The sequence below is a fragment of the Alligator mississippiensis genome, chromosome 5, assembly GCF_030867095.1.
Source record: "Alligator mississippiensis isolate rAllMis1 chromosome 5, rAllMis1, whole genome shotgun sequence".
In the NCBI taxonomy this organism is placed as follows: Eukaryota; Metazoa; Chordata; order Crocodylia; family Alligatoridae; genus Alligator; species Alligator mississippiensis.
The window spans coordinates 86,309,894-86,334,976 of record NC_081828.1 but is presented as its reverse complement, the minus strand read 5'-3'; the positions used below and the strand labels follow the sequence as shown (position 1 = coordinate 86,334,976).

Below are 25,083 nucleotides of genomic sequence, written 5' to 3'. Positions count from 1 at the left end.
TACAAACAGTGTATGCTGAAGCTCATCTGGTATAAAGATGGTGAAGGCATGAGGGATGTGCCAGGCCTGCTTTTCCAGCTCATCTTTCCCCATAAACTTTCCCAGTTAAAGTAAAAACAATCAGAAAGCCATTCAAAGGCTCCTTGAAGCATCTTTTGTTCCACAGAATTTTTAAGTGAATATTCACCACCAGGGTAAATCTTTAAAGAGGAAAACATATGGCATTTGTAATGCACATCTTTCTCTGTCTCCACTCCAATTCTCAGTTCAGGGCCCCATGATAAGTAGCACCTATCTTCTAGGTAGTTGCATCCACCTCTACTTCACAGGAGTAAGAGCTGCAGAGTTATTACAGTTCACACCCAGTGCTTGCTTTCACTGAATTAAGTCTATAACAAAGCCTTTTTTCCCCCATGTCGTAGTATGTGTACATGTGTTTAAATTAAAAATCCCCTATGGATTTAGGACAGGGAAGCCAGTTTGGATCAGAAAAAAAAGAACTCAAATCTAAGCCTAATGTTTAAATCAAACTACTTACCCCAAACTGGTTTTGAGTTTAAAAAATGCTATGAGAATGCCCCTATCATCAGGTTTTAGAGTTATTGAGGTTTTCTCATGATATATTCCACCTGTGCCATTGAGTGTATACCTCTTGTCACTGTCTTATACAAAGGTGCCCAGCTCCTAGAAGAGCAGGAACTGCCTGGGGGGAGCCCAGGGAGCCAGACAGGAGCCCAGGTGAAGGTTGCCCTGGCAACTAGCTAATGTGGAAATTAGTCAGCACCTGCACCTGATCAGCTGGTAGGAATGGGCAGGGCCTTGGGCCCATATAAACCGCAGGCAGTTCTCTGCTAGTGGCCAAGGGGAGGGAGCCCTGTTAGAATGAAAAGGGAAAGAGACCTGACTAACCTCTGCTTCGAGTAATGGTAAAGGGGCAGAGCACACCTTTGCTAGCTTATGTTCAGTTATTGCCCAGGGGCTTATGTTTTGTTTCTAGTTTTATAAGACCGGTGGTTTGGGTGAGGCTATTTGGGGAAGGAGGAGGCCTCATTGGGGCCCACTATAGAGTGGAGACCCCAGCGCTACAGGGGGCGCGGCATTCGGGGTGCAGAGATCCCAGTGAGGACAAGGGGCCGAATTATAATGAGGCTGAGGCAAGACAGCACCAGTACCATCTGTGAGGCTTGGGGCGTGGTAAAGGGGCAGTTGGAGCCACACATATAGCCCATAAGGCTAGGGTGCCCCAAAACACCCATTCTGAAACGAGACCCACAGGGGGTCTGGAAACCCATGGGGGTCAGTAAGTCCATCAAACCGTGTCCGAGAAGACTTAATGGCAGCCTCCCTATTTCTATATTTTATCCATCAAAGACGTGGCAGGTGAGAACTGAGGGTGCCCATCGGGCCCAATTGGCATGGTCAAGGGGCCTTAGGAGAACACGGCCATCCTTAAGGACTCCATCCCATGACACACATCACAAACATCCTTGTGAGACATAAAAAAGTCTTACTCTCTTCATTTCACTGCTAGAGAACTGGAATACCACTCACTATGCTGGTAGTGAGATCTACCACTCTCTCTGCTCCACAGGCAATACCACCCAACTTGAAAGCAGAGTGCCCTCCTTATTATGGTACTTCGGGCAAGCTATCTAACTCTCAACAGGCCCAAACAGCCAGGCTCAAGGACATGTGAACACCATCACATATATTGCTTTATGTTGAGGAAGGAATGGGCACAGAACAGTGTGGTGTGTTTCAACACAGTTCTGTCTGGCATGGTGAATGAGTGATATGAAGTAGAGATGTGAAATTACTTGCCAGAGCTTGGACAGAAATACTCCAGGTATACCTCCTTCAACTCCATCCTGAATATAAATGAAATAGAGACTAGCACAGCTGCCATATAAATCTAGGATAGGGGAAAGAATCTTGTGGAGGGGCAGGCCTGAAGAGGAGACTTAAAAGACGCCATGCATTATTACTTTGGAATCACAAGTTGTTAATAAACCCAAATACTGGGTGGTGTGACTCGCTGGCTCTACAGGTGTGTGGTTTTTGTTTGGAACCGACACCAACTTACACTTCAGTTAACTTTTTTTTGTGCATTTCTGTGCTTACTTTTTCTGGCCAGGACCAGATACAGAAATGCCAAAATACCACGAGAGAGAGAGACTGTTCTGGTATTTATGGCATGACTAAAAACAGGAATTAATGGAAATTATGCATTTTTTATAACAAGAAGAAAGTCTGCATAAAATGCTTACAAATCCCAGGCAACTTTGGAAATTGCTATTAAATCCACAGTTATTATGCTCAGTTAGTCAGAAGGGAATTTTGGAGAGGAGAAGACAAACTAATCAGTCAAGTGAATTATTCACACTTGGCAACAATTACAGTAGTTACAGTTAGCATAATTAATGTTTCACAGATGTGACATACTATCAAAGGCTCTCGTTTCTAGCATAAAATACTAAACATAATTCATTCACTTATATCAAATTAGTAAAAGCTTAATTACTGAAGGCAAAATAAACTATCAAACAATACATTTACAATCTGGAGGATGGAAGAAGGTCTTCCTCAGATTAATACCTTTCAGAAGTATAATGAAGCCTCATTCACTTCTTATTTTAGACAAGAAACTACCTATACTGAATTCATTCAGCTGGAGCTAGGGCACTTCCAGTAATTAACAGGTGAAATACTATGATCTGTGATACAGCAAGTTAAAACAGAGGATGGGAACATATGAAATGCCCTTCTGGGTCAGACCAGATCCAGTAATTTGTTCTTACAGTGACCTGTATCAGATGCTTCAGAGGAAACTATCTGAAGCTTGTAATACTCAGAAGTGGAATAACCTCTCTCCTGTACCAGTCTTCTCCAAATCTCTGATAGTAAGAAATTGGCTTAAGGGTTTAAGTATGAAGTGTTACATTCCATTCAAAATGTGTGGTGCTAATTATGATAACTCTGGAGATTCTTTTTATCTGTATAAATATTCAGGCCAAAAATATTAGCCTTAAAATCTGTGAATAAGTAGTACAATATTATTTTGAAAAGTTTTCCTTTTAAATTTATTCTCAGATTAGCAAGGTAGAATATAAATGAGTTGCCCCAATAGGCATATATTTTACTTAATAATTGATCAGATTTATGTTGACTGCATATGTGAAACTTTATTTAAAAACAACTGTCCATTATCATCTCCTCCATAAGTGAAATAATTGTCATTTAATTCAGTACGGATATTCTTTCCCCTAAAACAAGAGGTTTTCTGAAAGCCTGGTTCTGAAGTCTAATAAAACCGTTACTGAGGACATTAACTGAAATTACTTTTCTAACCAAGTTTCAGAATATCCCACATCCAGGTACAGTTTAAGTACAGTGAACTTCTTTGCTGATGCAAAATGTTTATTTATTGTGCTCATCTCCATAACTTCAAACTTTCAATGTCAAACAGGGTTTCTCTTTTATTCAGTTAGTGAGTCAGCTCTGTCTTTACTTCAGGTTTGGCACTGTCCTTGTTTCAGCACTTTCCTGCTCTCTTATATCTGACTCTATGTTGATATTTAGTGATATTATAGCATCTGATGTTAATTCAGAATTAAATCTCATTCATTTAATGTAGCAGCTGGAAAAAGAAGTAGAAGAGAAGTCACTTTCCTAAGCAAAGTCAGGATCTCCAGAAATAACCTTAGACACGCCGGAGGGCAGGGAACAGCTCCAAGCAGATCTGGACAGGTTGGACAAGTGGGCAGAAAACAACAGGATGCAGTTCAACAAGGAGAAATGCAAAGTGCTGCACCTAGGGAGGAAAAATGTCCAGCACACCTACAGCCTAGGGAATGACCTGCTGGGTGGCACAGAGGTGGAAAGGGATCTTGGAGTCCTAGTGGACTCCAAGATGAACATGAGTCGGCAGTGTGACGAGGCCAACAAAAAAGCCAATGGCACTTTATCGTGCATCAGCAGATGCATGACGAATAGGTCCAAGGAGGTGATACTTCCCCTCTATCGGGCGCTGGTCAGACCACTGTTGGAGTACTGCGTGCAATTCTGGGCGCCGCAATTCAAGAGGGATGCGGATAACCTGGAGAGGGTCCAGAGAAGGGCCACTCGTATGGTTAAGGGCCTGCAGACCAAGCTGTACGAGGAGAGACTAGAGAAACTGGATCTTTTCAGCCTCCGCAAGAGAAGGTTAAGAGGCGACATTGTGGCCGCCTATAAGTTCATCACGGGGGCACAGAAGGGAATTGGTGAGTATTTATTCACCGAGGAGCCCCTGGGGGTTACAAGAAATAATGGCCACAAGCTAGCAGAGAGCAGATTTAGATTGGACATTAGAAGGAACTTCTTCACAGTTAGAGTGGCCAGGGTCTGGAACGGGCTCCCAAGGGAGGTGGTGCTCTCCCCTACCCTGGGGGTCTTCAAGAGGAGGTTGGATGAGCATCTAGCTGGGGTCATCTAGACCCAGCACTCTTTCCTGCCTATGCAGGGGGTCAGACTCGATGATCTATTGAGGTCCCTTCCGACCCTAACATCTATGAATCTATGAACCTATGGCAGCCATCATTGTTACTTTCAGGCCATGGAAAGAAGACAGGGAAGAATTGAACAACACATTCACACACTCCTGTAGAGCAGATGCCAGCGTAGAGGATTATACAAGGAGAGATATTTTCCCAGGAAGTAATTCAGAAATTAGTAGCACCTGTGATCCCAAAATCTCATTGTTTTGGGGATGTTATCATTTAGTATGACCAACTATGGTCTGTTGCCCACATGTCCCAGGCAGGGGTGTGTATGTCATGGATTGCAGCTCTGCCTCGGCTCCACACCACACTGTCACCATCACAAGATCCCAGGCCTGGCCCCAGAGCAGCTCCCTACCCAGCTGCATGGCCTGCCAGCACTTCTGGGGCCAGTCTCCATGGAAAACTTGGCCCCATGCTGTCATGGCCCCGCCACTGCTGGGGTCTCCATGGAAACCAGCTTCAGTGACATGGGCAGGGCTGCTGGGAAATGGAGTCAAGCTGCAGGCCAGATCCACCATTTTGCCCACCCGTGGTCTAGAGAACACTCTTCAGTGCTGGAACAGCCTGTCCTTCTCCCTCGAGAGATTCAGGTTAGCAATAGGTAAAGAACAAATTGAAGATTACATGAGGGGAAATTGGGTTTTGACAAGAGTAAGGTGTACGCTGAATGTTATCTCGACTGGGGTTTGTGAAACTGCAGCTCTTTCAACAAATGTAGGGTATGTAATCTATTTAAACTTCTTCTTGGCTGGGAGAGCTTAGACAGGGATGATCCTGTCTTGAGCAGGTGATTGGACTAGATAACATCCTGTATTTTTTCCAGCCCTATTGTTCTTTTATTCTAAGTAGGTTGGCTTCGCCTCTTGTTACAAAATAATGGTCGAAGGAAAATACCCAATGAGCAATTCATAACAAGAGTTGATTTAACATTATTAAGTTTTCCAAGAGATACAAATAGTTGTATCATTGTTGCCAGTTTTTTGTTTTTTTTCTCAGTGAGCAAGGCTGAAGTCATTTCACTCATGATAGCCTCCATTTTCTTTTTTTTAGTTTGACATATTTTAAAAGTCTAAAGGTTTTCATTAGAATTCCTGGCACAGGATTTCAAAATCCTAATGGATATATCTTTGTATATTTGACAAATAATGTATTGTCTGGTTGCACTTACTGGCCTTAAACATGTACAATACATGTTTGCTTTGGTTTCAGTCTATCTTAATATGGCCTTCAGGCTTACACTAGGTCAGCACTACACTATCACATTCTTCCTTTCTTTATATAAGATGCTTTTCTTCCAGCATCTGAGAAAAATGAGAAGCAGCGTGTTGTTGATTTACAAGCTCAAACTGTTCTTGAGGAAAGGGCTTCATTTGAGAACCAGGAGAGATAAGGAAGTATAATGTTGCTTTTCAGTTTGCCATATGAAAGAAAACATCCAGTAACAAAAATGCACTCTGGCACGACCTTGCAAAAGAGCAAAATGATACCATAGTTGCCAAAGAGAGCCCTCTGCTGCCCTGAAGAATTTTCACATGTCAATTTGTGAGGGTGGGAATTCTGATCATGTTTGTGGTGCTAACATTGCTTTTGAAGGAAGGATTTGTTTGTAGACACAAAGACAGGTTCTTGCAGCAGTTGCTTTAATTTTTTTTTTGATTCAGAGCAGTGCAGCAAAGAGAGGAGGAAGCCTAATACTGTTCTTGCAGAGAACTACCCTTTGCCATGGAAGACAAAAGTTAAATGGCTCTGAATTCTTTGACACAGAATATGCCTGAAATAACTAGTTATGCTATAAGATGTCATTTTAATCTTAACTGACTTAAACTGTTCTTCTTATTTATAGACCTACATTTTAATCTCCTATCCTCTTAAAAATCATTCCTAGTAGACAAATTCTGTCATTATTGGCTTTAGATTCCACAGGACTTTTCCAATTTTTTTTTTACTTTAGAGTGTGTTTGCATACCCCTGACTATTCAACAGCCTGCTTTGCTATGGATGCTATCTAAATGCTGAAACCTATAAAAATTTAGCCAGAGATACAAACCAGTTCTAGTTAGTAAAATTTAAACAACTAAATATTACACAGCAACAAATATGCCTTTCCATTATCAAAATTCTCCAAAATAAAGCATATCTTGTTGTTCTGTAGAATGCAACACAATTTAAAGAGCATACACATATTTAGTTTCTCGTATAGAGACACATTGGAAACTCTTAAGTTTCCTACTTGTATCATAGGACTTCAAATACTACAGTGAGGATGGCACTCTTTGTTAGAAAATATTGGCTCTGTGTCTGAAATGTTGGGACTCAAGGAAAATCTAGAAGACAGTAATACACTTTCTGCACCGCTGGCCCTGACGGAAAGCATATTTCAGTTGGCTGTACATTTTCAGCATGGTATTTGATGAGATCCAGGAATTCACCCATAAATCCTATTAAGAAAACTCTCCACAACATACATGCCACTTTGACAATTTATTTCTATTTGAGCTAAACAATGCTGTCTGTCTCAACTTAATTCAAGACAGCAGACAATGACATGAAAAATAGATCATCCAAGAAAACATTGGAAGAGGATAAAAAAGACAGTTTCTGGTCTGAGCTTTCACGTCACCAGACTGCCATAGCTTGACTGACTGGAGCAAAATGACTGAAATGGAAGTACATTCTGCATGGGCTTAAAATGAACCAAAAAAAAAAAAAAAAAAAAGGTGAGAGTAAGTTAACCAGTGGGGGACACAAAATATGACAAAAAGAGTATAATATAAAACAAGATGTATAGTCCCTTACTTTCTTGTAAACTACCTTTCCTAGTATCATTGCTATCTCACCTGTAGGTAATTGATAGGTCATTGAACTTGCTTTCTAACCAACTGATGTCACAGTGGAACTTGGCCCAGAAACTTCCATGGGACTTGCATCCATTTGCACTAGGTCTGCATGTAGTTTGTGTTGGTTTTTGTCCCTGTTTACTGACTTGCTTCATTTGTGCTATTTGTTGGGAGTCACACTATTCCTGTAATTCTCTTGGAGCTGACAAAATGATCATATGTATGCAAAGGAAACCGTTGCGGTTCAGCTGGGGCTGACACGGAAATGCTGGAGATTCATGTGCCAAAAGCCGTCGAAACAAGTACAATATGTGGCGCCAGTCATGATTTTTTACTGTTCCTCACTTGTTTAAAAAAACTGAAATCAGGTCTGCTAGCTGCCCTTTTAAAAACCAACCTCTGGTTACAGTAAGTATGCACTAAGAGAAACCTATACTTAGGGGATTCTGCTTGTATTTAAAATGTTCCCAGTTCTTTGAAGCTGCATATCTGTTTCATTGTGTTTGACCCAGCATGCTCAGTTGAATTCACCAATTTCATCATAGGCATGCTACATTCTGCCAGAATACCGAATTAAGTTCTACATTTCCTGATTAGCAAAGAATATCATACCCTCTGACCTCCTAAAAACAACATTTGGTTTCTTGGTTATGGGATCTCAGCAGGCCTTGCTTGTGACGAGAACAAAAGTTATTTTCCTCTTATGTTATGTTTCTTTAGCAAATGTTTTAAAGATTGCTTAAAGAGTATAAAAGGTCATTAGAAAGCTTTATTTTTATTGTCACTGCCTCCAAAATGCGTTCCATAACTTAGTTTAATGTGATCTGCAGCAGACCAAGCATTTTACAAGCCAAGATACTATGTCTAGTCAAGTTAGAGATATGACATAGAGTTCAGGAAAGAGGGAAGAATAAAGATCTAGTCTGAGAAGTGCAATGCTATATATAGGTAATGCATAGCTTGTTAATGGAAGATACACCAGGACTCCAACCTGTAGTGCAAATATTATTCCACATCTTTATAGAGTGCAGTTTACAGTCTTCTTTGGACCAGTTCCTTTCCATGAGGCAGTGTAGACAGACCAGGGGGAAGGTAGGCCCAAGCTGTGGCCTCACCTTTCTACCTCACCACTTATCTAGAGATGTCTAAAGAGACAGCTCTGTGATTCCATAGGTGCAAAGGCTTTTAAACAAGGTCTCCTTGAACTCCATGGTCCCCACTACACACACACACATAAAAAGCAAAAAATGGGCTCAGGTGAATCTATAACTAGAATTTTTAACAGAGAAAAGGATATGATAGCTTACCACAAGGAATCTAAAACAGCCCAAGTCCCCTTGCAGAAATAAATCATGTTCTCCTGCTCAGCAGTAAATCTGCTCAACACTAAACCGTCCAACCATCATAGGCTTGTCAGGCACTAATGCAGAGAAAACCGCAGTTTAAATTTACAGTAAACATACTCAATGAGTTTGGATGTTCCAGTAGATGCTTCAGGGGGCTACGGTGGCATAGGTACGGGCTCTAAGGCATATGGGTGATAGCTCAGAGGCTGCAAGTTCAAAGCCATAGCAGAAGAGCTTATGGCATGGTCTACTCAGATTCCACTGAATCTGCAAATTCTGCTAAATGCCTTGTTATAAAGACACAAAAGAAGGAAGAAAGTAGATGCTCCTAGTAAAATTTGTAAATGCTTCAAGGAGTTAGGAATTGCATATAAAATCTGTTACCTATTCATATCCAGCCCAGCTCAGTAGTAACTAAACATGGCTACCCTCAAGAGTAGTACTATTTGATGACCTCTAAGCAATCAGGCAGGTGCTGACAATCTTGTTTCTAGTAGACAGGTATTGATATCACAAGAAACATTGTCATAATGGACACTAAATTGATCCCATTTTTAACAGCCTCAAGGACTGAATGGGTTTAGAGAATAACCTGATTTCTCATCCTTAAACACTGTCCTTCCAAAAGGCACAGTGGGATAGTGTGAGAGACTTTACATTGCTGTTGTCTCTACCCTTCAGCCACCTGGGTGAACAGACATCAGTCCATCTTCAAGGCCACTGTGTCAGTCCTGCAATTTTCATGTACACTAAGGTCACCTTTTAAAACATGGAAAACGAAAAGTAAGATAAGGATTTTGGCCAATATTTTCAAGTGTAACTGGTGGTATGGGGCAGCTCTGTTTTTGGATGGCAAACTTAAGACACCTAAAAGGGGAGTGATTTCCAGAAGTGGATGCTCAGCACTTTACGAAAATAATCACTTTTAAAGATGCTAGAAAATTGGACACCTTAAAGATGAGGCATCTAAAAAGCAGAGCTCTAGTGCACTGTAGTACTTACAAGCATGTGCATAACTCTGAGATCAGAATAATCCTACTGAAGTCAAAATTATTTATTTTATTAAGTGCTAGACTAGAGTGATGTTATTGAAAATTACTAATTAAAAGAATGCCCGGGCTCTTTCCATGAGCTGCAACTTCCTTATAGTTACAGGCCTCAAAGCATAAGGGTATTTAAAATACTTTTGTAGGAAATCTGCTAAAAATCCCAACTACAAATGTGTGATATGCAAGAAAGCAAAAGTTTGAACTGCTACTAGAAATTCAGTCCAGGTGGCCTAATTCAATTAAGCATCATCTGGCAGTTGTGGAAGAAGAGTGTTAATGTTATTTCTATTACTATTGAAAGTGCATAACACATAACAGTTGAATGACACTGGGTAGCTTTTCCATTGGCTTTATGAGTAGCTTTCCTTCCCCTTCCCCCTTGTTTTAGGGAGGGGGTGGTAGGAAGGGAAAGGAAGGAAGATTATTCAGTTTATTGACTCCTCTGAGCAATTGCAATGACAAAAAAGTCCCCAATCACCACAAAACTTGGGATTTCACCGGAAAAGAAAGTAGGTCAAAATAAGAACATTTAAATTAAAATAAAAAGCATTTTCAGTGCTTGCTTACAAGGCTTATCTGTTGAGTCACTCTTTAGGCCTGATTCTATTCCCACCAAAGACAATAGCAGTGCTTTTCATTAGATTTCCAGATTAGGAAATACACTTTCATTAAGCCTGGCCCATCAGATAAATCTTTCAGCTACGGACAGACATTACACATAAACTGGTTTAAGTGATCAGAAACTGGTTTAAACCTGTAACAGAACAGATGTTCAGTGCACATAAACCGGTCCCCCTCCCTCCCCCCATCTCCTTGCAACAAAATGTGGACCAGTTTATGTTGTGCTGGGCCATCAAGGGGAACTCTGCAAGGTGGAAAATGGGCAGCTAGTCCTAAATTTGTAACTCCTTGAAAGGTGTTGTGAGAAAGCAGATTTCAAGCTCTGTGATATAGCTGTTTTGTTACTGACACGTCCGTAGGTGGGGTGGGCACACAATTTTGTACTTTCACTTTTTGTTTTTAACTTTTTTTTCATAACCATGTTTTTAAAAGGCAAAAAGGCTCTCACACACACACTCATTCAACTCTAGTTTTTCCTTTGTACTACTAGTGCAGAGATTTACACACTGAAGTATGAGCAGAAGTACTCCCTTAGGGTACTCAGTCACTATGGATAGTTTTAATCTTGGAAATAGTCATAGAATGTCTGTGAATTTGGCCCAGATGCTTATCTTGCATTAGCTAAGGGAAGGGGAAGGAAGACCTTTACCATAAGTGACTGGTAGGGGGGGCACATGCCCCTCCTGACAGGGCTGTCCCCACTGCCACCACTGCCGATGGCTTCTGCGGGTGCTCATCAGCTCTGTCCCTGCTGCTGCCACCAGCTTCTGCAGGTGCCCCCCCAGACTCAGGAGACACCAGTCACCCATGATCTTTACATCTCTTCTTTTTCCACCATTAACCATCTTCTTGATGAGAGCATGGTGTCTGCCAAAGCCTTGCTTGATTTGGCGTTGCTTCCTCCTGGTTAGCTGCTGAAACTGAAAGTTCCAGCCATTGGGATGTCTTAAACATGAGTTATCTTTCTGTACATTCATGCAGAGAAGTCCTATAAGAATGTGCAAGGAAAGCCTTTTTGCTCACTCAGTTCTTCACCTATCCAAGCTAAGTGAATGGTGGTGGTGACAGTGGTTGGTGGAACCTTTAAGCCCCAGCCAGGGCTGGATCCCCATCATGCTCTTTAAATTGGTTTTCACAGTGAAGTCATCTGAATGAAATAGGAATAGGAGTAGCTTCTGTTTTGTGTTCAGTGTAAAAGAAAGGAACATTTTTTATTAGATTGCTAGGCTAGATTCTGTTTTCAGTTCATCAGATGTATAAAAGAAAAAGTAAATGTATGGATTTCTGAGGAGTTAATGCAGATTTATATTGCTATAAAGTAGAGCAGAATTTTCTCTTTCAGCAATTTTTATATGAATAAATATGGCTGTCATTAACATATTAGTGCCGGCTAAGTATTTACAATGATAAATAAGAGTTGTGGTTTTTCTTCCTCATGTATTCCATCTCCTCCACCCTAAACTCCCTTCTGTCTAATTATTCTTTTGTGAAAAATAGCTTAGTTTAAAATGTCTCTTACACATGTTTGTAACTATAAATAGATATATTTCTTGTGTATGCCTGTGGTCATATGTCTATCTATAGCAGGGGTAGCAATTATTTTCGGCGGAGGGCTGCTTACCGAGTTTTGGCAAGCTGTTGAGGGCCACATGGGTAGCCCCACCCCTTGACAGGTGTGGGACCCCCTGGTCACCATCTTGGGACTGGAAGCCCTGCCCCTAACCTCTGACCTTTGCCACCAGAAGTCCCTCCCCTTGCCCTTAGAAGTACTCCTTTGGGGAAGAGGGTTTGCCATCTTAGAACGGGGGAAAAAACAAATTATATACTAAAAATCAAATACCCATAATAATATATTTTAATATAATTTTTTAAAAATATTTTTGTCTTGATTTGTGTTTTTGTGTTGTATATGTAGAAGTAGTGGCATAATAGCTCAAAATGCAGTCTTACTCTTGTATAGTGTGTGCGGTGTGCAGGGGTGTCAGGGGTATGAGTATGTGTATGCATGTGTGGGTACAGTATTTGTGGGGTGTGTGATTGTGTGGGGAAGGGTGTGGCTGTGGGGCTTGCGGGAAAGGTTTGAGGGTATGTCGGGTGTGCATGGGAGCCCCCTGTGTGCACCCCTCTGAGCCGGTCAGCACCCACCCCCACCCTGCAACAGCCCAGAGCCCAAGCACCCTATGGTGCCACCTCACCACTGCCAACAGTGAGCAGCTCCAGCGCACCCTGCACCCACTCTGCACTGCCTAGCTGCATGCAGCGGTAGTGGTGGGGACAAACTGCTGCTCAGGACGGGGGAAAAATGGCCTCTCCCCCTCCCACTGCCGGTGCTTCCTGGTGCAGCTGCTTGGAGCCTGCACTGGGCTGCCCTGTGTCTGCTCTGCACTGCCGCTGCTGCCCTACGGGGCAGCCCAGAGGTGATGGTGACACGGTGGAGACGCAGGACAGCCGTGCATGGACTCCAAGAGACTGCAACAGGAAGCGCTGGCCATGGAGAGGGGGAGGGAACAATTTTCCCCCACACTGAGCAGCAGTTTGTCCCACGCCACCATTGCTCAGCCCAGATGGGTGAGCACAGGTCACATGGGGTCGGGGCTGCGCGCATTGGTCTCCACCTGTACCGCAGGGCTAGGGTGGGGGGGAGCGGGAGTGAGTCGGCACGTAGAAGTGCAGCAACAGCCAAATGGGAATGTGGGGCCCACGCCAGTGCCTTAGGACCAGTGCCAGCAGGGTCCACAGTGAGGCAACAGGAACACAGGGCTCTGGCTGGCAGGAGCTCTATGGAGTCAGGCCAGCTCCCCCTCTCTCCCTGCTGGCACAGCCCAGTCTGGCTCCATAGATTCCTGCCAGCCCATGCCCTGCACTTCTGCTGCCCCGCTCTGTGCCCTGTCAGTGATGGTCCCATGGCACTGGCGTGTACCTCGCACACCTGTTGACTTCCACTCCCTCCATCCCCCGCTGCCACTTTCCCCATTTTCCTGCTCACCTGCCAGCTGCTCTACACCACGTGGCTCCTGGCTACATGGCCATGATGGCAGGACTCAGCAGCAGCTGGCCTGGCCCCAAGGACTGGGCAATCCCCCACCGCCCTCCCCTGCCTCCCTGTCCCTCTCCGCCCCCACTTCTTCTTACCTGAATTTCTCACTCCCATTCAGGGAGGCACAAACAGCCCCATGGTCCTAGGCGAGAAGCCTATGCTAGGCAGGGGCTTCTGGCTGAGGAGAGCAGGGCCAAGCAGGCCTTGCTGTTGCAGGGTCCTGCTGTGGCTTCCCCTTGATCCTACTGCTCTGGCTCCTGTCATCTTTGACAGGCATCCAGGGGAAGATAAATATTAATTTTCTAAATTTTTTAGAGGCCTTGTGGGCTGGATAAAATGGCCTGGCAGGCCAGGTCTGTCCCGCAGGCCATATTTTGCCCACCCCTGAATCTATGGTGACACTTCTGAAGAAACTCTCTATTGAAAGAATGTTTGCGTTCTGTCCTGAGAGTGGGATGCTCTGTGGTTCTTGCCTCTGGTGGGAGTTCCACAGTCTAGACGCAATTCCTGTGAAAGTTCTGACTTCTGTGATCATGCGCCTCCCGTGATGATTAACAGTTTCATTGCTTGAGGAGAATACAGCAGTTTTTGGAGTTTGTGGTCACAGAGAAAAGTATCTTAGGCAGATACTCCAGTCCATTATGGACCCTGAATACAGGGGCAAAGACTTTTTAAACTGGAAACTGTATTCAGTAGGGTTGCCAGTAGAGAGACCAAAGCAGTATATGATCTGTTGACAGCAACTTAAGCTACCAAGCAGGTAGAATTTTATATCTGAATTTTATACAGCTTTTCAGCTTGGATAATCAAGCCTAGAAGTAAAAAATATGGCATTCACAGTGACCAGTCTCTTTCTGCTAAGCTTGAATGCAACATTCCTGTAGTTCAACAGATGGATGTGAATAGTTTTGTCTCCATGAATATGTGGGTACCTAGTGGTATTGAAAAAATCCCAAAAGACCCTAAAGCTAGGTATGGAGGCTTTAAGGTCCCTAGACAATGGGGAATTGTCTTTCAAACATTTACCTGGTGAAGAGTTGTATATCATGCCACACATCACATCCTCCCAATGGCTTTTACTCAGATGCCAAATGATACCAGATAGATGCTTGTCTATATAGATATTTGTCTATATGACACGCTCCATTCACTTAATTGTTTCAGATTGCTGAGGAGAGAAATTTGGCTGTTAAATATAGATCACACTTTCCCCACATGCATGACACAATCTGTGTTCCTTGACATTATTGTCTTATCCCTTGTTTCATTGTTTTCCATAACAATCCATTCAGTACTTTCACTCCTGCTAGACCGTAGTCTGTGACCACCCAGTTTCAGTTACTTGGAGGAAATCTCCAATAAATCAGAGCTCTTAATTGTGCTGCATAATAACAATGCTTGAAGCCAAGAAGTTCTTAACCACTTTCCATAATTGGTTTCTTTAGAGGCTGCATGTCTTCTTCTGCCCCCCTTTCTTGCTGTGGAGCTGTGAATAATTTTGCTCAACATAAAGTCATTGTTTAGATGTTAGATTTGCAATAAATTTGTAAGTGCCCATTCTGCATTTTTGCCAAGTCAAACTAATGGACATCAAATTCATGGAATAAGCAGAGACTCCATGAACTGCCCAATTTCTGCCCTGAATTCAAGTGCCTTCAATCGCATATCATGCTGACAAAAATACTAGGAAAGTAGCAGTGTCGACTGGAAAAATTAATTAAAAAGACTCTTCTCTGCATGTGTGAAGCAAAAATAAGTTTCAAGTGAAAGTTTTGTGCATCTAACTACAATTACTTTTATTGTTGTTGATATTATGGCAACAACTGTGTTCAAGGCACTTCATAAAAAACTAATACCCAAGGTCTTAGTCCTATAATGCTTACAATGTAAATAGACTTATAAGCAAGAGCTTAATTCATAGATTCATAGATGTTAGGGTCAGAAGGGACCTCAATAGATCATCAAGTCCGACCCCCTGCATAAGCAGGAAAGAGTGCTGGGTCTAAATGACCCCAGCTAGATACTCGTCTAACCTCCTCTTGAAGACCCCCAGGGTAGGGGAGAGCACCACCTCCCTTGGGAGCCCGTTCCAGACCTTGGCCACTCGAACTGTGAAGAAGTTCTTCCTAATGTCCAGTCTAAATCTGCTCTCTGCTAGCTTGTGGCCATTGTTTCTTGTAACCCCCGGGGGCGCCTTGGTGAATAAATCCTCACCAATTCCCTTCTGTGCCCCCGTGATGAACTTATAGGCAGCCACAAGGTCGCCTCTCAACCTTCTCTTGCGGAGGCTGAAAAGGTCCAGTTTCTCTAGTCTCTCCTCGTAGGGCTTGGTCTGCAGGCCCTTGACCATACGAGTTGCCCTTCGCTGTACCCTCTCCAGGTTATCCGCATCCTTCTTGAAGTGTGGCGCCCAGAATTGCACGCAGTACTCCAACTGCGGTCTGACCAACGCCCTATAGAGGGGAAGTATCACCTCCCTGGACCTATTTGTCATGCATCTGCTGATGCACGATAAAGTGCCATTGGCTTTTCTGATGGCTTCGTCACACTGCCGGCTCATGTTCATCTTGGAGTCCACTAGGACTCCAAGATCCCTTTCCACCTCCGTGCCACCCAGCAGGTCATTCCCTAGGCTGTAGGTGTGCTGGACATTTTTCCTCCCTAGGTGCAGCACTTTGCATTTCTCCTTGTTGAACTGCATCCTGTTGTTTTCTGCCCACTTGTCCAACCTATCCAGGTCTGCCTGCAGCTGTTCCCTGCCCTCCGGCGTGTCCACTTCTCCCCATAGCTTTGTGTCATCTGCAAACTTGGACAGAGTACATTTCACTCCCACTTCCAAGTCGCTGATGAAGACATTAAAGAGTATCGGTCCAAGGACCGAACCCTGCGGGACCCCACTGCCCACACCCTTCCAGGTTGAGACCGACCCATCTACCACGACTCTTTGGGTGCGACCCTCTAGCCAATTCGCCACCCACTGGACTGTGCAGTCATCCACATCACAGCCTCTTAATTTGTTCACCAGTATGGGGTGGGATACCGTATCGAAGGCCTTCCTGAAGTCCAGGTATACGACATCCACCCCTCCTCCTGTGTCCAGGCGTTTCGTAACCTGGTCATAGAAAGAGACTAGGTTGGTCAGGCACGATCTGCCCGCCACAAACCCATGCTGGTTTCCCCTCAGCATAATTTGTCCTGCCGGGCTCTCACAAATGTGAGCCTTGATAATTTTTTCAAATACTTTACCAAGGATGGAGGTGAGACTGACCGGCCTATAGTTGCCCGGGTCCTCCTTCCTCCCCTTTTTGAAAATGGGGACCACGTTAGCCCTTTTCCAGTCCTCCGGGACTTGGCCTGTGCGCCACGAGCATTCGAATATTCCCGCCAGTGGCTTTGCAATGACGTCGGCCAGTGCCTTCAGCACCCTGGGATGGAGCCCATCCGGGCCTGCCGACTTAAAGGCATCCAGTTCTTCCAAGTGACTCTGCACCACCTCAGGATCTACGCATGGAAGTCTGGCGCCTTGCTGCTGCCTCTCTACAACCCCAGTGAGAGACTTGTCGTGCCCCTCGCTTAGGAACACTGAGGCAAAGAACTCGTTGAGGAGTTCAGCCTTGTCCCCTCTATCTGTCACCAATTGCTTCTGCCCATTTAGCAGGGGTCCTATTCCTCCCTGGGCCTTCCTTTTACTCCCTATGTATCTAAAAAACAATTTCTTGTTGTCCTTTACTTGGGTTGCCATCCTCAGCTCCATGGTAGCTTTGGCCCGCCTAACTGCCTCCCTACAAGCACGAGCAGAGGAGGTATATTCATCTTTAGTGATCTCACCCTGTTTCCACTTTTTATGTGCTCCCCTTTTGGCCCTTAGGCTGCCCTGGATTTCTCTGGTCAGCCATGGAAGCCTCCTGGCCCCTTTCCCTCTTTTGCCTCGCTCGGGGATCGTCTTGCTTTGTGCCCAAAGGATCGTTTCCTTTAGGCACAGCCACCCTTCTTGGGCACCCATCCCATCAAAACTCCTACTCTGCAGTGCTTCCTTGACTAATCGCCTGAGTGCAATGAGATCAGCTTTCCTAAAGTCTAGCACTTTCACCCTACTAGTTACCTTACCCACTCGCCGTCTTATGTTGAATTCTATCATAAGGTGATCACTGTCTCCCAGATAGAATTATAGTAGATGATGTGGATATGGGGCAGTAAGACGACACATGACAAAACCTTGGGAAAAGGAGGTCTGGCCTTAGAGCATTTTTACAAGGATTCTGATTTTTGTGTGATGCTGTGGTTCAATTTGGTTCTTTTTCCCTTTTCTTATAAATGTATTAGAGTATTGGAAAAATGGCAATGTAAACATTATGTGGAAAAACCACATAGAATTTAACAGGGCTGAAACCAGTAGGGTTCTATAGAAGCTATAAAGGGTCTTGAAGAAGGTCTCTAAAAACCTAACTAAAGTAACTGAGAAAGATAATTCTTTTTATAGAGTATATACCAATTATTATGGCCTTATTGAGATTTAATTTTCTTAAATATGTAGGATTTATCCTTCAGTGATGATTACCTGGAAATTTGTAAGTGTTGAAGCTATGGGTATAGAGATAGACATTATTGGCCTGATTATTCAAAGATGCTGGGTATGCAAAATTCCCACTAATCACTAGATTGAAGTACTCAGATGTTCTGAAGCTGGGGACCCTAGCATAGCTGCTTTGTGTTTGATTTCCACTTTCTCATTAGAATGTATCTTTCAGCTAACAGTCCTAAGTATTACTCCTAATTGTTGCTGGTCTTTTTTTCCCCCTCGCCTTTGGACTTTGTGACTGTACAGTAAGAAGAACACTAAAGAGTGGACTGACACCAGAAGAAGCCAAAGCACTGGGCCTGATCAGCACCTCTGAGATGCAGGTATGAAGATGCTGGAGATGACTGCAAGCAGAACCATCGTTGGTAACATGCGGGCTGACAACCGTTCAGTGTAGCATTGTCTTGCCAGCCTCATCTGCTACTCCTGACATCCTCCGTCCTCTATTAGTTTAATTTTGGTAAAATGAAAAAAACAAGAAAAAAGCAACAAAAAACCCCAGAAACAATCAAAAAAGTAAGAAAGAAACCACAAAAAGGGCTAAAGGGTGTGTTATAACTCAGCACTAAAACTTGATGGTTCCAAAAAAGAGTGTTCGAGTATGTGTAGGTGAAAGATTATAGTTTGTTTTCTCATGATGCATTGACATGGTTAATAGGGGCTCTCTTCAAGTGATCTTGTATTGTGTGAGCTATGTTTACGTTGGCTTTCCTTGTGGCCTGTTTTAGTAATCATAAAATATGGCATTTTGTCAATGCAAGGAATAGTCCTTAAAAAGGCAAAATACCTTCTGTTACACTTACTATGATCTTCCTTAGACAGTTTTTTTGGTCAAACATACACAATTGTACAACCCCATTTTTATCTTGCCACCAAAGAATGTAAAAATGTATGTGCACTTACGTATATGTACAGAATAGATTTGTGTGCATGTATCTTCATATACACATATTGTCCTAGGGTGAATTCCTACCTTATTGACGCCAGTGGAATGTAGGTTTCACCCTTGAGGCCTTAAAATTCCACCTATTCTACAGGATAGGGTTGTCTTTTTACAGGAACGCAATGTTATCCAATGAAATTCATTGTGGGGCAGGAGGTCATCTTCAGGGCAAGTGGAATGTTTAAGACCCAGGACTAAATATGTATTAATGCGCACACACTGTACACAAAACTGCACACACACAGAGATAGCACAGGATACCTCCTTTTGCTGAGCTCTAGGTTGACTGTGTTAGTTAAAATTTCAGATGTTTCTCCCAACTCTTTACATGTTAGACTAGATCAAGAAGTTTTGTTCACCTGCCTGGCCCTTCATGCTGCTTTTCTCTGTTGTGATGTAGCTTGGTGGGGATTTTGTTTCAAACTCACTGAACCAAGTACAGAACAGCCTTGCTAAAATTCTCCTGTATTTTTCTTTTAATTGTTAACATGAAAATTAAATGAAGAAAGTACCATAGTGAACTCATTTCTTTCCACACAAGGAAATTGTCTTCATTATTTGCCCTCATCATACTAGTTTGTAACTAACTTATCTAAGTCATCCCCAGTGTATGTGTGAGGTTTTATAATGTCCTGTTGTGGTATGGCCCAGCATAATTTATCACAGTCCATTGTCAGAACTGGACAGGGTACCCTGTAATCAGCGCATTTGTCTTTGTGTAGTACATCTGTTTTAGCAAATTTGAACAGAATGCATTTATCCCTGAGTCTTACTGAAGCATTTTCATGAGAACTGCATTGTAATGCTGACAACATAAAAAGGAATATTTTAACCAAAGCATGTCAGTGATAAGATGGTACAGAAAAAGGCAATGAAAGGCACTAACAGATTAACTTTTTCAGTTAGTCTGGGTTGAGAATATGTGTGCACTGCAGTCATACCTGAGGTACTTTTAAAATAGGTTGCTCAGGAACTTCAGCATGGACTGCAAAACCTGCCAGTGAAGCACGATAAATTAGCCCATGGTTGTTTGACTGGTGGCCCATATTGGCCTATGAGGGGTTAACAGGAAGTAAAAATTTGACCACCAGATCCCTGAAAATTGCCTAGTGCACAGATACCAAAGATAGAACTCGAATCACATATAAAACTGTGTTGGCCAGCGCATCTGAGTGATTAGAGAGCTAATCAACTGGCAATATTAAATGGAATATGGTGAAAAATCCCACCTGTTTGATTCTAACAGTCAGATGCTGGATATTAGTTCTTATTTGGGGGTCTTCATCTCTCTGGTGCGGGGGTAAATGTCCCTGCTATGAGTTCTGGTCCTTTATGAATGTGTTTTCCCTCCATTTTAGCATCTCATTTTAGTTTAACAAGTGGGTTTTGCAGGCAAACAGAAACTATTCTTTAGTTACCTAGTAAAAAAGGTAGCATGCTGCGAAGTTCTGCATAGGAAGGTTTAGAACACTGAAGGAAATGCCATTTATTATTATCATAGTCCATTACAATGAGATATTAACACTTATGAGCATCAGGGTTTTGGTGAGTATCTCTAGGTGCTGCTGGGATGGCTATTCAGTATGTTTCCTTAACTTCTTGCTCAAGATTGTGTAGAATGCATGGACGGAGGTCATGGAGATTCGTGCAGGTTGTTGAGTTCTGGGTACAAGAATTATGTTGGATTTCTAAGGTATGAAAGGGAGAAGAGAGGCCCAAATGCAGCCTTTATTGCAGTAGGATGTAGCTGATGCCTGATGACCTGTATTTTAATGCAACAGGGGAAAACACACATTATTTGAGTGAATAACTATTTGAATTAATTAAAAAACTAATTGAATTACACAAACTAAAATGCACTGTACAAACATTGTAATAGACATTGTTGACCAGGTGCTGACTGGCCACGGGGATGCATTTCATGTAGACATAGTACATCGTCTGTGTCTGGCAAATAAAATATTTGGTAAATTATTTTTTAAAATGGAATATAAATATTTGTTCGTGGTACAGTAGTAGAGCAAAACTTCAAGATGTTTAATACTGTACTAGTGAAGAATTAAAATTAAACTTGTGGTTTTTTTAGAACAAGTCCAGATTTCCCGGGGTCTGACATATTTTGTATTTGTAAATTTTTGCCTTGTAAATTATTTCAACCCTAATATTTCTCACATTTTTTCTGTGCTTCTGCCCAGCCCTCTTTTACAGTGGACTCTTACCATCTCCTAAATTCTCTTTCAAGTTTTTATAAAAGTCCATTCCCAAACAAGTTTTATTGACTTGTTTTCAACTTGGTCAATTGATAACATGCTATTGGTTAGTATAATTCTTTTTGTATTGATTATCTATTGTGGCAAGTTGATACAACACATAAAATATGCAGTTACTATAGAAAATGTTAACATTTAAGTTAATAACAATAATTGACAATTGTTTAGTATGGTCGTGCTTTGAAGAGGCAGCATCTCCCACTGTATCTCTTGTATTTAATGCTTTTGAAAATAAAATTTGTTTCCCTTTATCTAATCTGGAGGTTCTAGTTTGATGGGGAAGAGTTGGCTAAATCTTGCATTTGTCTGCATATAATCTTGTCATAGCACATATGGATTCAGGGTCAGTCCTTCATCAAAATAGGTCTTTATTAGTGTCCAACAGATAGTTAAGCTTTATGTGTAACATTCTAGTGATAAGTATAAAGATATATGGGGGGGAATCAGTTTCTGTTAGCTGAGAATCTTACCCCAAGAGTTTAAAATCTCCAGTAAGCTCCCAGGACCACTGGTGGTGGTCATTTCAGGAGCCACTGCTGTGTGTAATTGGGACACTTCTGTACCAGCATAATGCCATCCTCATTTTTAATGCTGCTGTGAACTTCAGCATTTCAAATTACTGCCAAAAGGAGGATTATCCCAATCTCCTTTTCTATTCCCTGGTCCTTAATTGTGGACTACATACAAACAGCTCACAAAAGATCCCTGGATGAAAAAAAAATGTTTTTCATTCATCATCTCTTGGAATTCTGTTCACCAGAATCACAAATTCCAAGTGTTTTCGCACTTAATGCATTTCCCCAATGATTTCTACCTGCAAAGGGGGGGGGGGGGTTATAAACTCTGCCCTAGTAAAATCAACAAATTGTAGCCCAGTCTTCTGCAAAGGTGTCTATTTTATTCTGACAGGTACTGAAAAAAGAATTAAAAGCACTTTTTTTTCATTTGAACTTATTTTAAATCTTTGCACTTTCTATTGAACTGTGCATTGGCAAAAGCTGGAAGCAAGTGATTTTTTTTTCCTTTTTTAAAAAGCTGCATGGTTCAGCTTTATTTTATATTGGTGGGGGGGGGAAAACTGTGGTAAATAGCGATAAACAGGAGGTGTTGAGTATGGCACTGTAGCTAAGTATACATCAGAGTCCATGTTCCGGCTAGCAGGAGCTCAGAGTCTGAGTCCTGGCCTGACAGGGAGGACTTCCTGCAAGGTGCCCTTCTCCTCCTATTCAAAGCATCTGACACTTGGCAGGGTTGAGCCTTAAGCTCCCAGTATGCCATACTGTAAATTTACCCCAAGAATACAGAGGAAGGAAAGCAACAACACAGAAAGTCAGAAAGTGCCAGAAAGTGCTGCTTGTGGGGGCTATACCACACTGATATCCCTTCCGTGTCATTAAATCCAGTCTGTCTCAATGAACCTGTATATCCAAATCCTTTAGAACATCCTATTAATGTGAATTTGGAAATCAGGGGCAGAAAGATGAGTCACTTAGTAAAGTGTCAGGCACGATTAAAATTAGCTTACGCTGGGCATTCAAGATGAGAGAAGATAGCAGTTTACCAATTTTACGTCCCGCATCCCTATACATGTAGACATTCCTTTAACTTCAAAGTGGGTTTTGGTTTAGAAGTCCAAGATTTACCAATATATTAGTTCATCATTTAGAACCCTTTCTTTTTTTAGACTCTTTGGTAACGGGACTAAGAAAGCATGATAAGAAGCAGCACCCCAAAGGGCGATTCCTGATCTCTTACACATACCCCCAGCTCCCACTGATATCTTTAAGGTGAATGGTAGGTGGATAGAGAAGGATTGATCCTAACTTTGCTTAACGTTCAGATTATTCTGACTTCCAAAATCTGGAGTCAAGAAGTATTCTCTAAACTGCAAGGGCTATGAATATTGAAGTTTCTCTAGAAGGAAAACTGCCAGGGACACAGAGGGTGGGGTAGAGGTAAGGAAGAAAACCTGCAGTAATTTCCTAACAAAGAAAATTTATTAGGAAACATTAAAACTAATTTGAAAACAAATAAATCCATATAAGAGCCTGTTTTCTTTTCCTTCTTGGTGCAACCTGTGATTGAGTTGGTATTTTAGATGCAATAGAAAGAGGTTTCTGGCAACCAGTTTAATAGTTCAAACAGCAAGCCATTCAAAGGAGCTTTGGCAGGGTCTTATAGTTTTATGTTTATGCAAAAAAAAATGTGTTTAAAATATTTCTGTACACTTCTTACTCTATAGTTTCACACTGAGTGGCAAATAGAGGTATACTGTGTCTAACCTTTATCTAACCCGGAAGCTCCTTTGAAAGAAAAGTTTATTTGTAGCATATGCTGCATTTCTCCCTTTTAAAGACTGTCTTTGCTCATATGTCTTCTTATTTTTTGTGAGCTGGGAATTGTAAAAAAAATGTAAAGTAGAAAAGGACATGTGTCTTAGGTGAAGGACAAATACTGTAAAATTGTGTAAATGTTACTACTCATTTTTTTGTGTTGTGTGTAGCATAGTGTAAAATAGGCTTTTCAGCAGTGTTATTCTGTGAATTGTAATTTAAAAAAAAAAGCCACGCATGGTCAAAAATATTATCTACTGGTCCTCCTCTGTTTGGGGGTTTTTTTGTTGTTGTCATTTTTTCTCATTTTAGATAAAGATGTTTTGTTTATGATAAATTTAATTGTCTACAAACCTGCTCTTTATTTCTCAGTTTTACTACATAAAGAACTTGAATTCCTGTTTAAAAATTACTACACACAAGCACACTTACAATTTGTACCCATCTTTAGGAGGCTTTGTCACTACATTAAGTATAACCCTCATTAACAAACCCTCCTCTGGTCCTCCAATTTCTTCCCCATCTCACTGTCTAGAAAAGTACAGTCTTTCTTTTGTGTGTGTGTGTGTGTGTGTGTGTGTGTGTGTGTGCCATGCAGGGTCAACATGGAAAACCAACCACAGACCTGTGTCCAAAATTTCTTGATATAAGTAGTTACAAAGCTCACCTCTACAGCGTTATGTAAACACATCTTGCAATAAAGCTTTACAAAGCACTGTCTGAATCGGCTACTGATTTTGTTGATTATTCTAATCACTGGGAGTCTTTGGGTGGGGGTGTGTTTGGTTGTTTTGGGGTGAGTGCATAGGGTTTGTCAGTGCACTTTAATTTAATTTTCTCTATGTATCCATGAAGCCATCAGCCAGGCAGTGAGTTCATCATCTTAAAAGAGCTGGATGGTCTGATAATGAAAGACTAGTTTTTACCCTTATTTTCATAAGGGAAACCTGATGCTTGATCCAGAGTGAAGTCAATGTAAGTATATCTCTGTTCAGTTCTCAGGGATTGTAGTAGTCTCACACCATATATCCCTACTGAACATGATGTGGTGCTCTGTGCTACCACTGGATGGCCATTGATCTCTGCCTTTAAACTATTCTATACAGCCAAAGACCTGTGCAAATGTCATGAAGCTTAGAAATACAGATGATGAGATAATGAACAAGTGCTTGTGCCCAAGGGAAAATTCAGAATTGTTACGAATTATGGAATTCCTGAAACTTCTGTCAGGTTTTTTAGCCATTAAGGTGAACATCATGGGAGTACAAAAGGGACCCATGCTTTAAGTAATGGAAATATCTTTAATGCATCACCAGTGAAATTAATTTTTAACTGACTAGTGAGCCTAGGAGAATGGCATTCTCACAGCTGATCCAATTCATGGTGGTTTCAGTCTATAATGCAGGAGCAGAATATTTTGGAGGGGTTGTGTTAAAAGAAGTGTGATATATTTGCCTCTATTAAACAGGGAGAGCAGTTTCACTGCTTCTGTAAGTGCTGTCCTCTGGTGAGGTCAGAGGATGTCAT

At 42.1% G+C, this 25,083-nt stretch overlaps 1 protein-coding gene across 5 annotated transcripts in view; it reads left to right on the top strand.

Moving 5' to 3' along the window:
• FHOD3 (formin homology 2 domain containing 3) overlaps positions 1–24,272 on the top strand; it is a 645,457-nt gene extending 621,185 nt beyond the window's left edge. For all 5 annotated transcript variants that reach the window (XM_059728584.1, XM_019479159.2, XM_014611417.3 and 2 more), the window contains one exon: positions 18,257–24,272. In XM_059728584.1, the coding sequence (XP_059584567.1) occupies positions 18,257–18,339 (83 nt within the window). In that variant the 3' untranslated portion in view covers positions 18,340–24,272. The remainder of the gene's footprint in view (positions 1–18,256) is intronic.
• Positions 24,273–25,083: the final 811 nt, after the last annotated feature.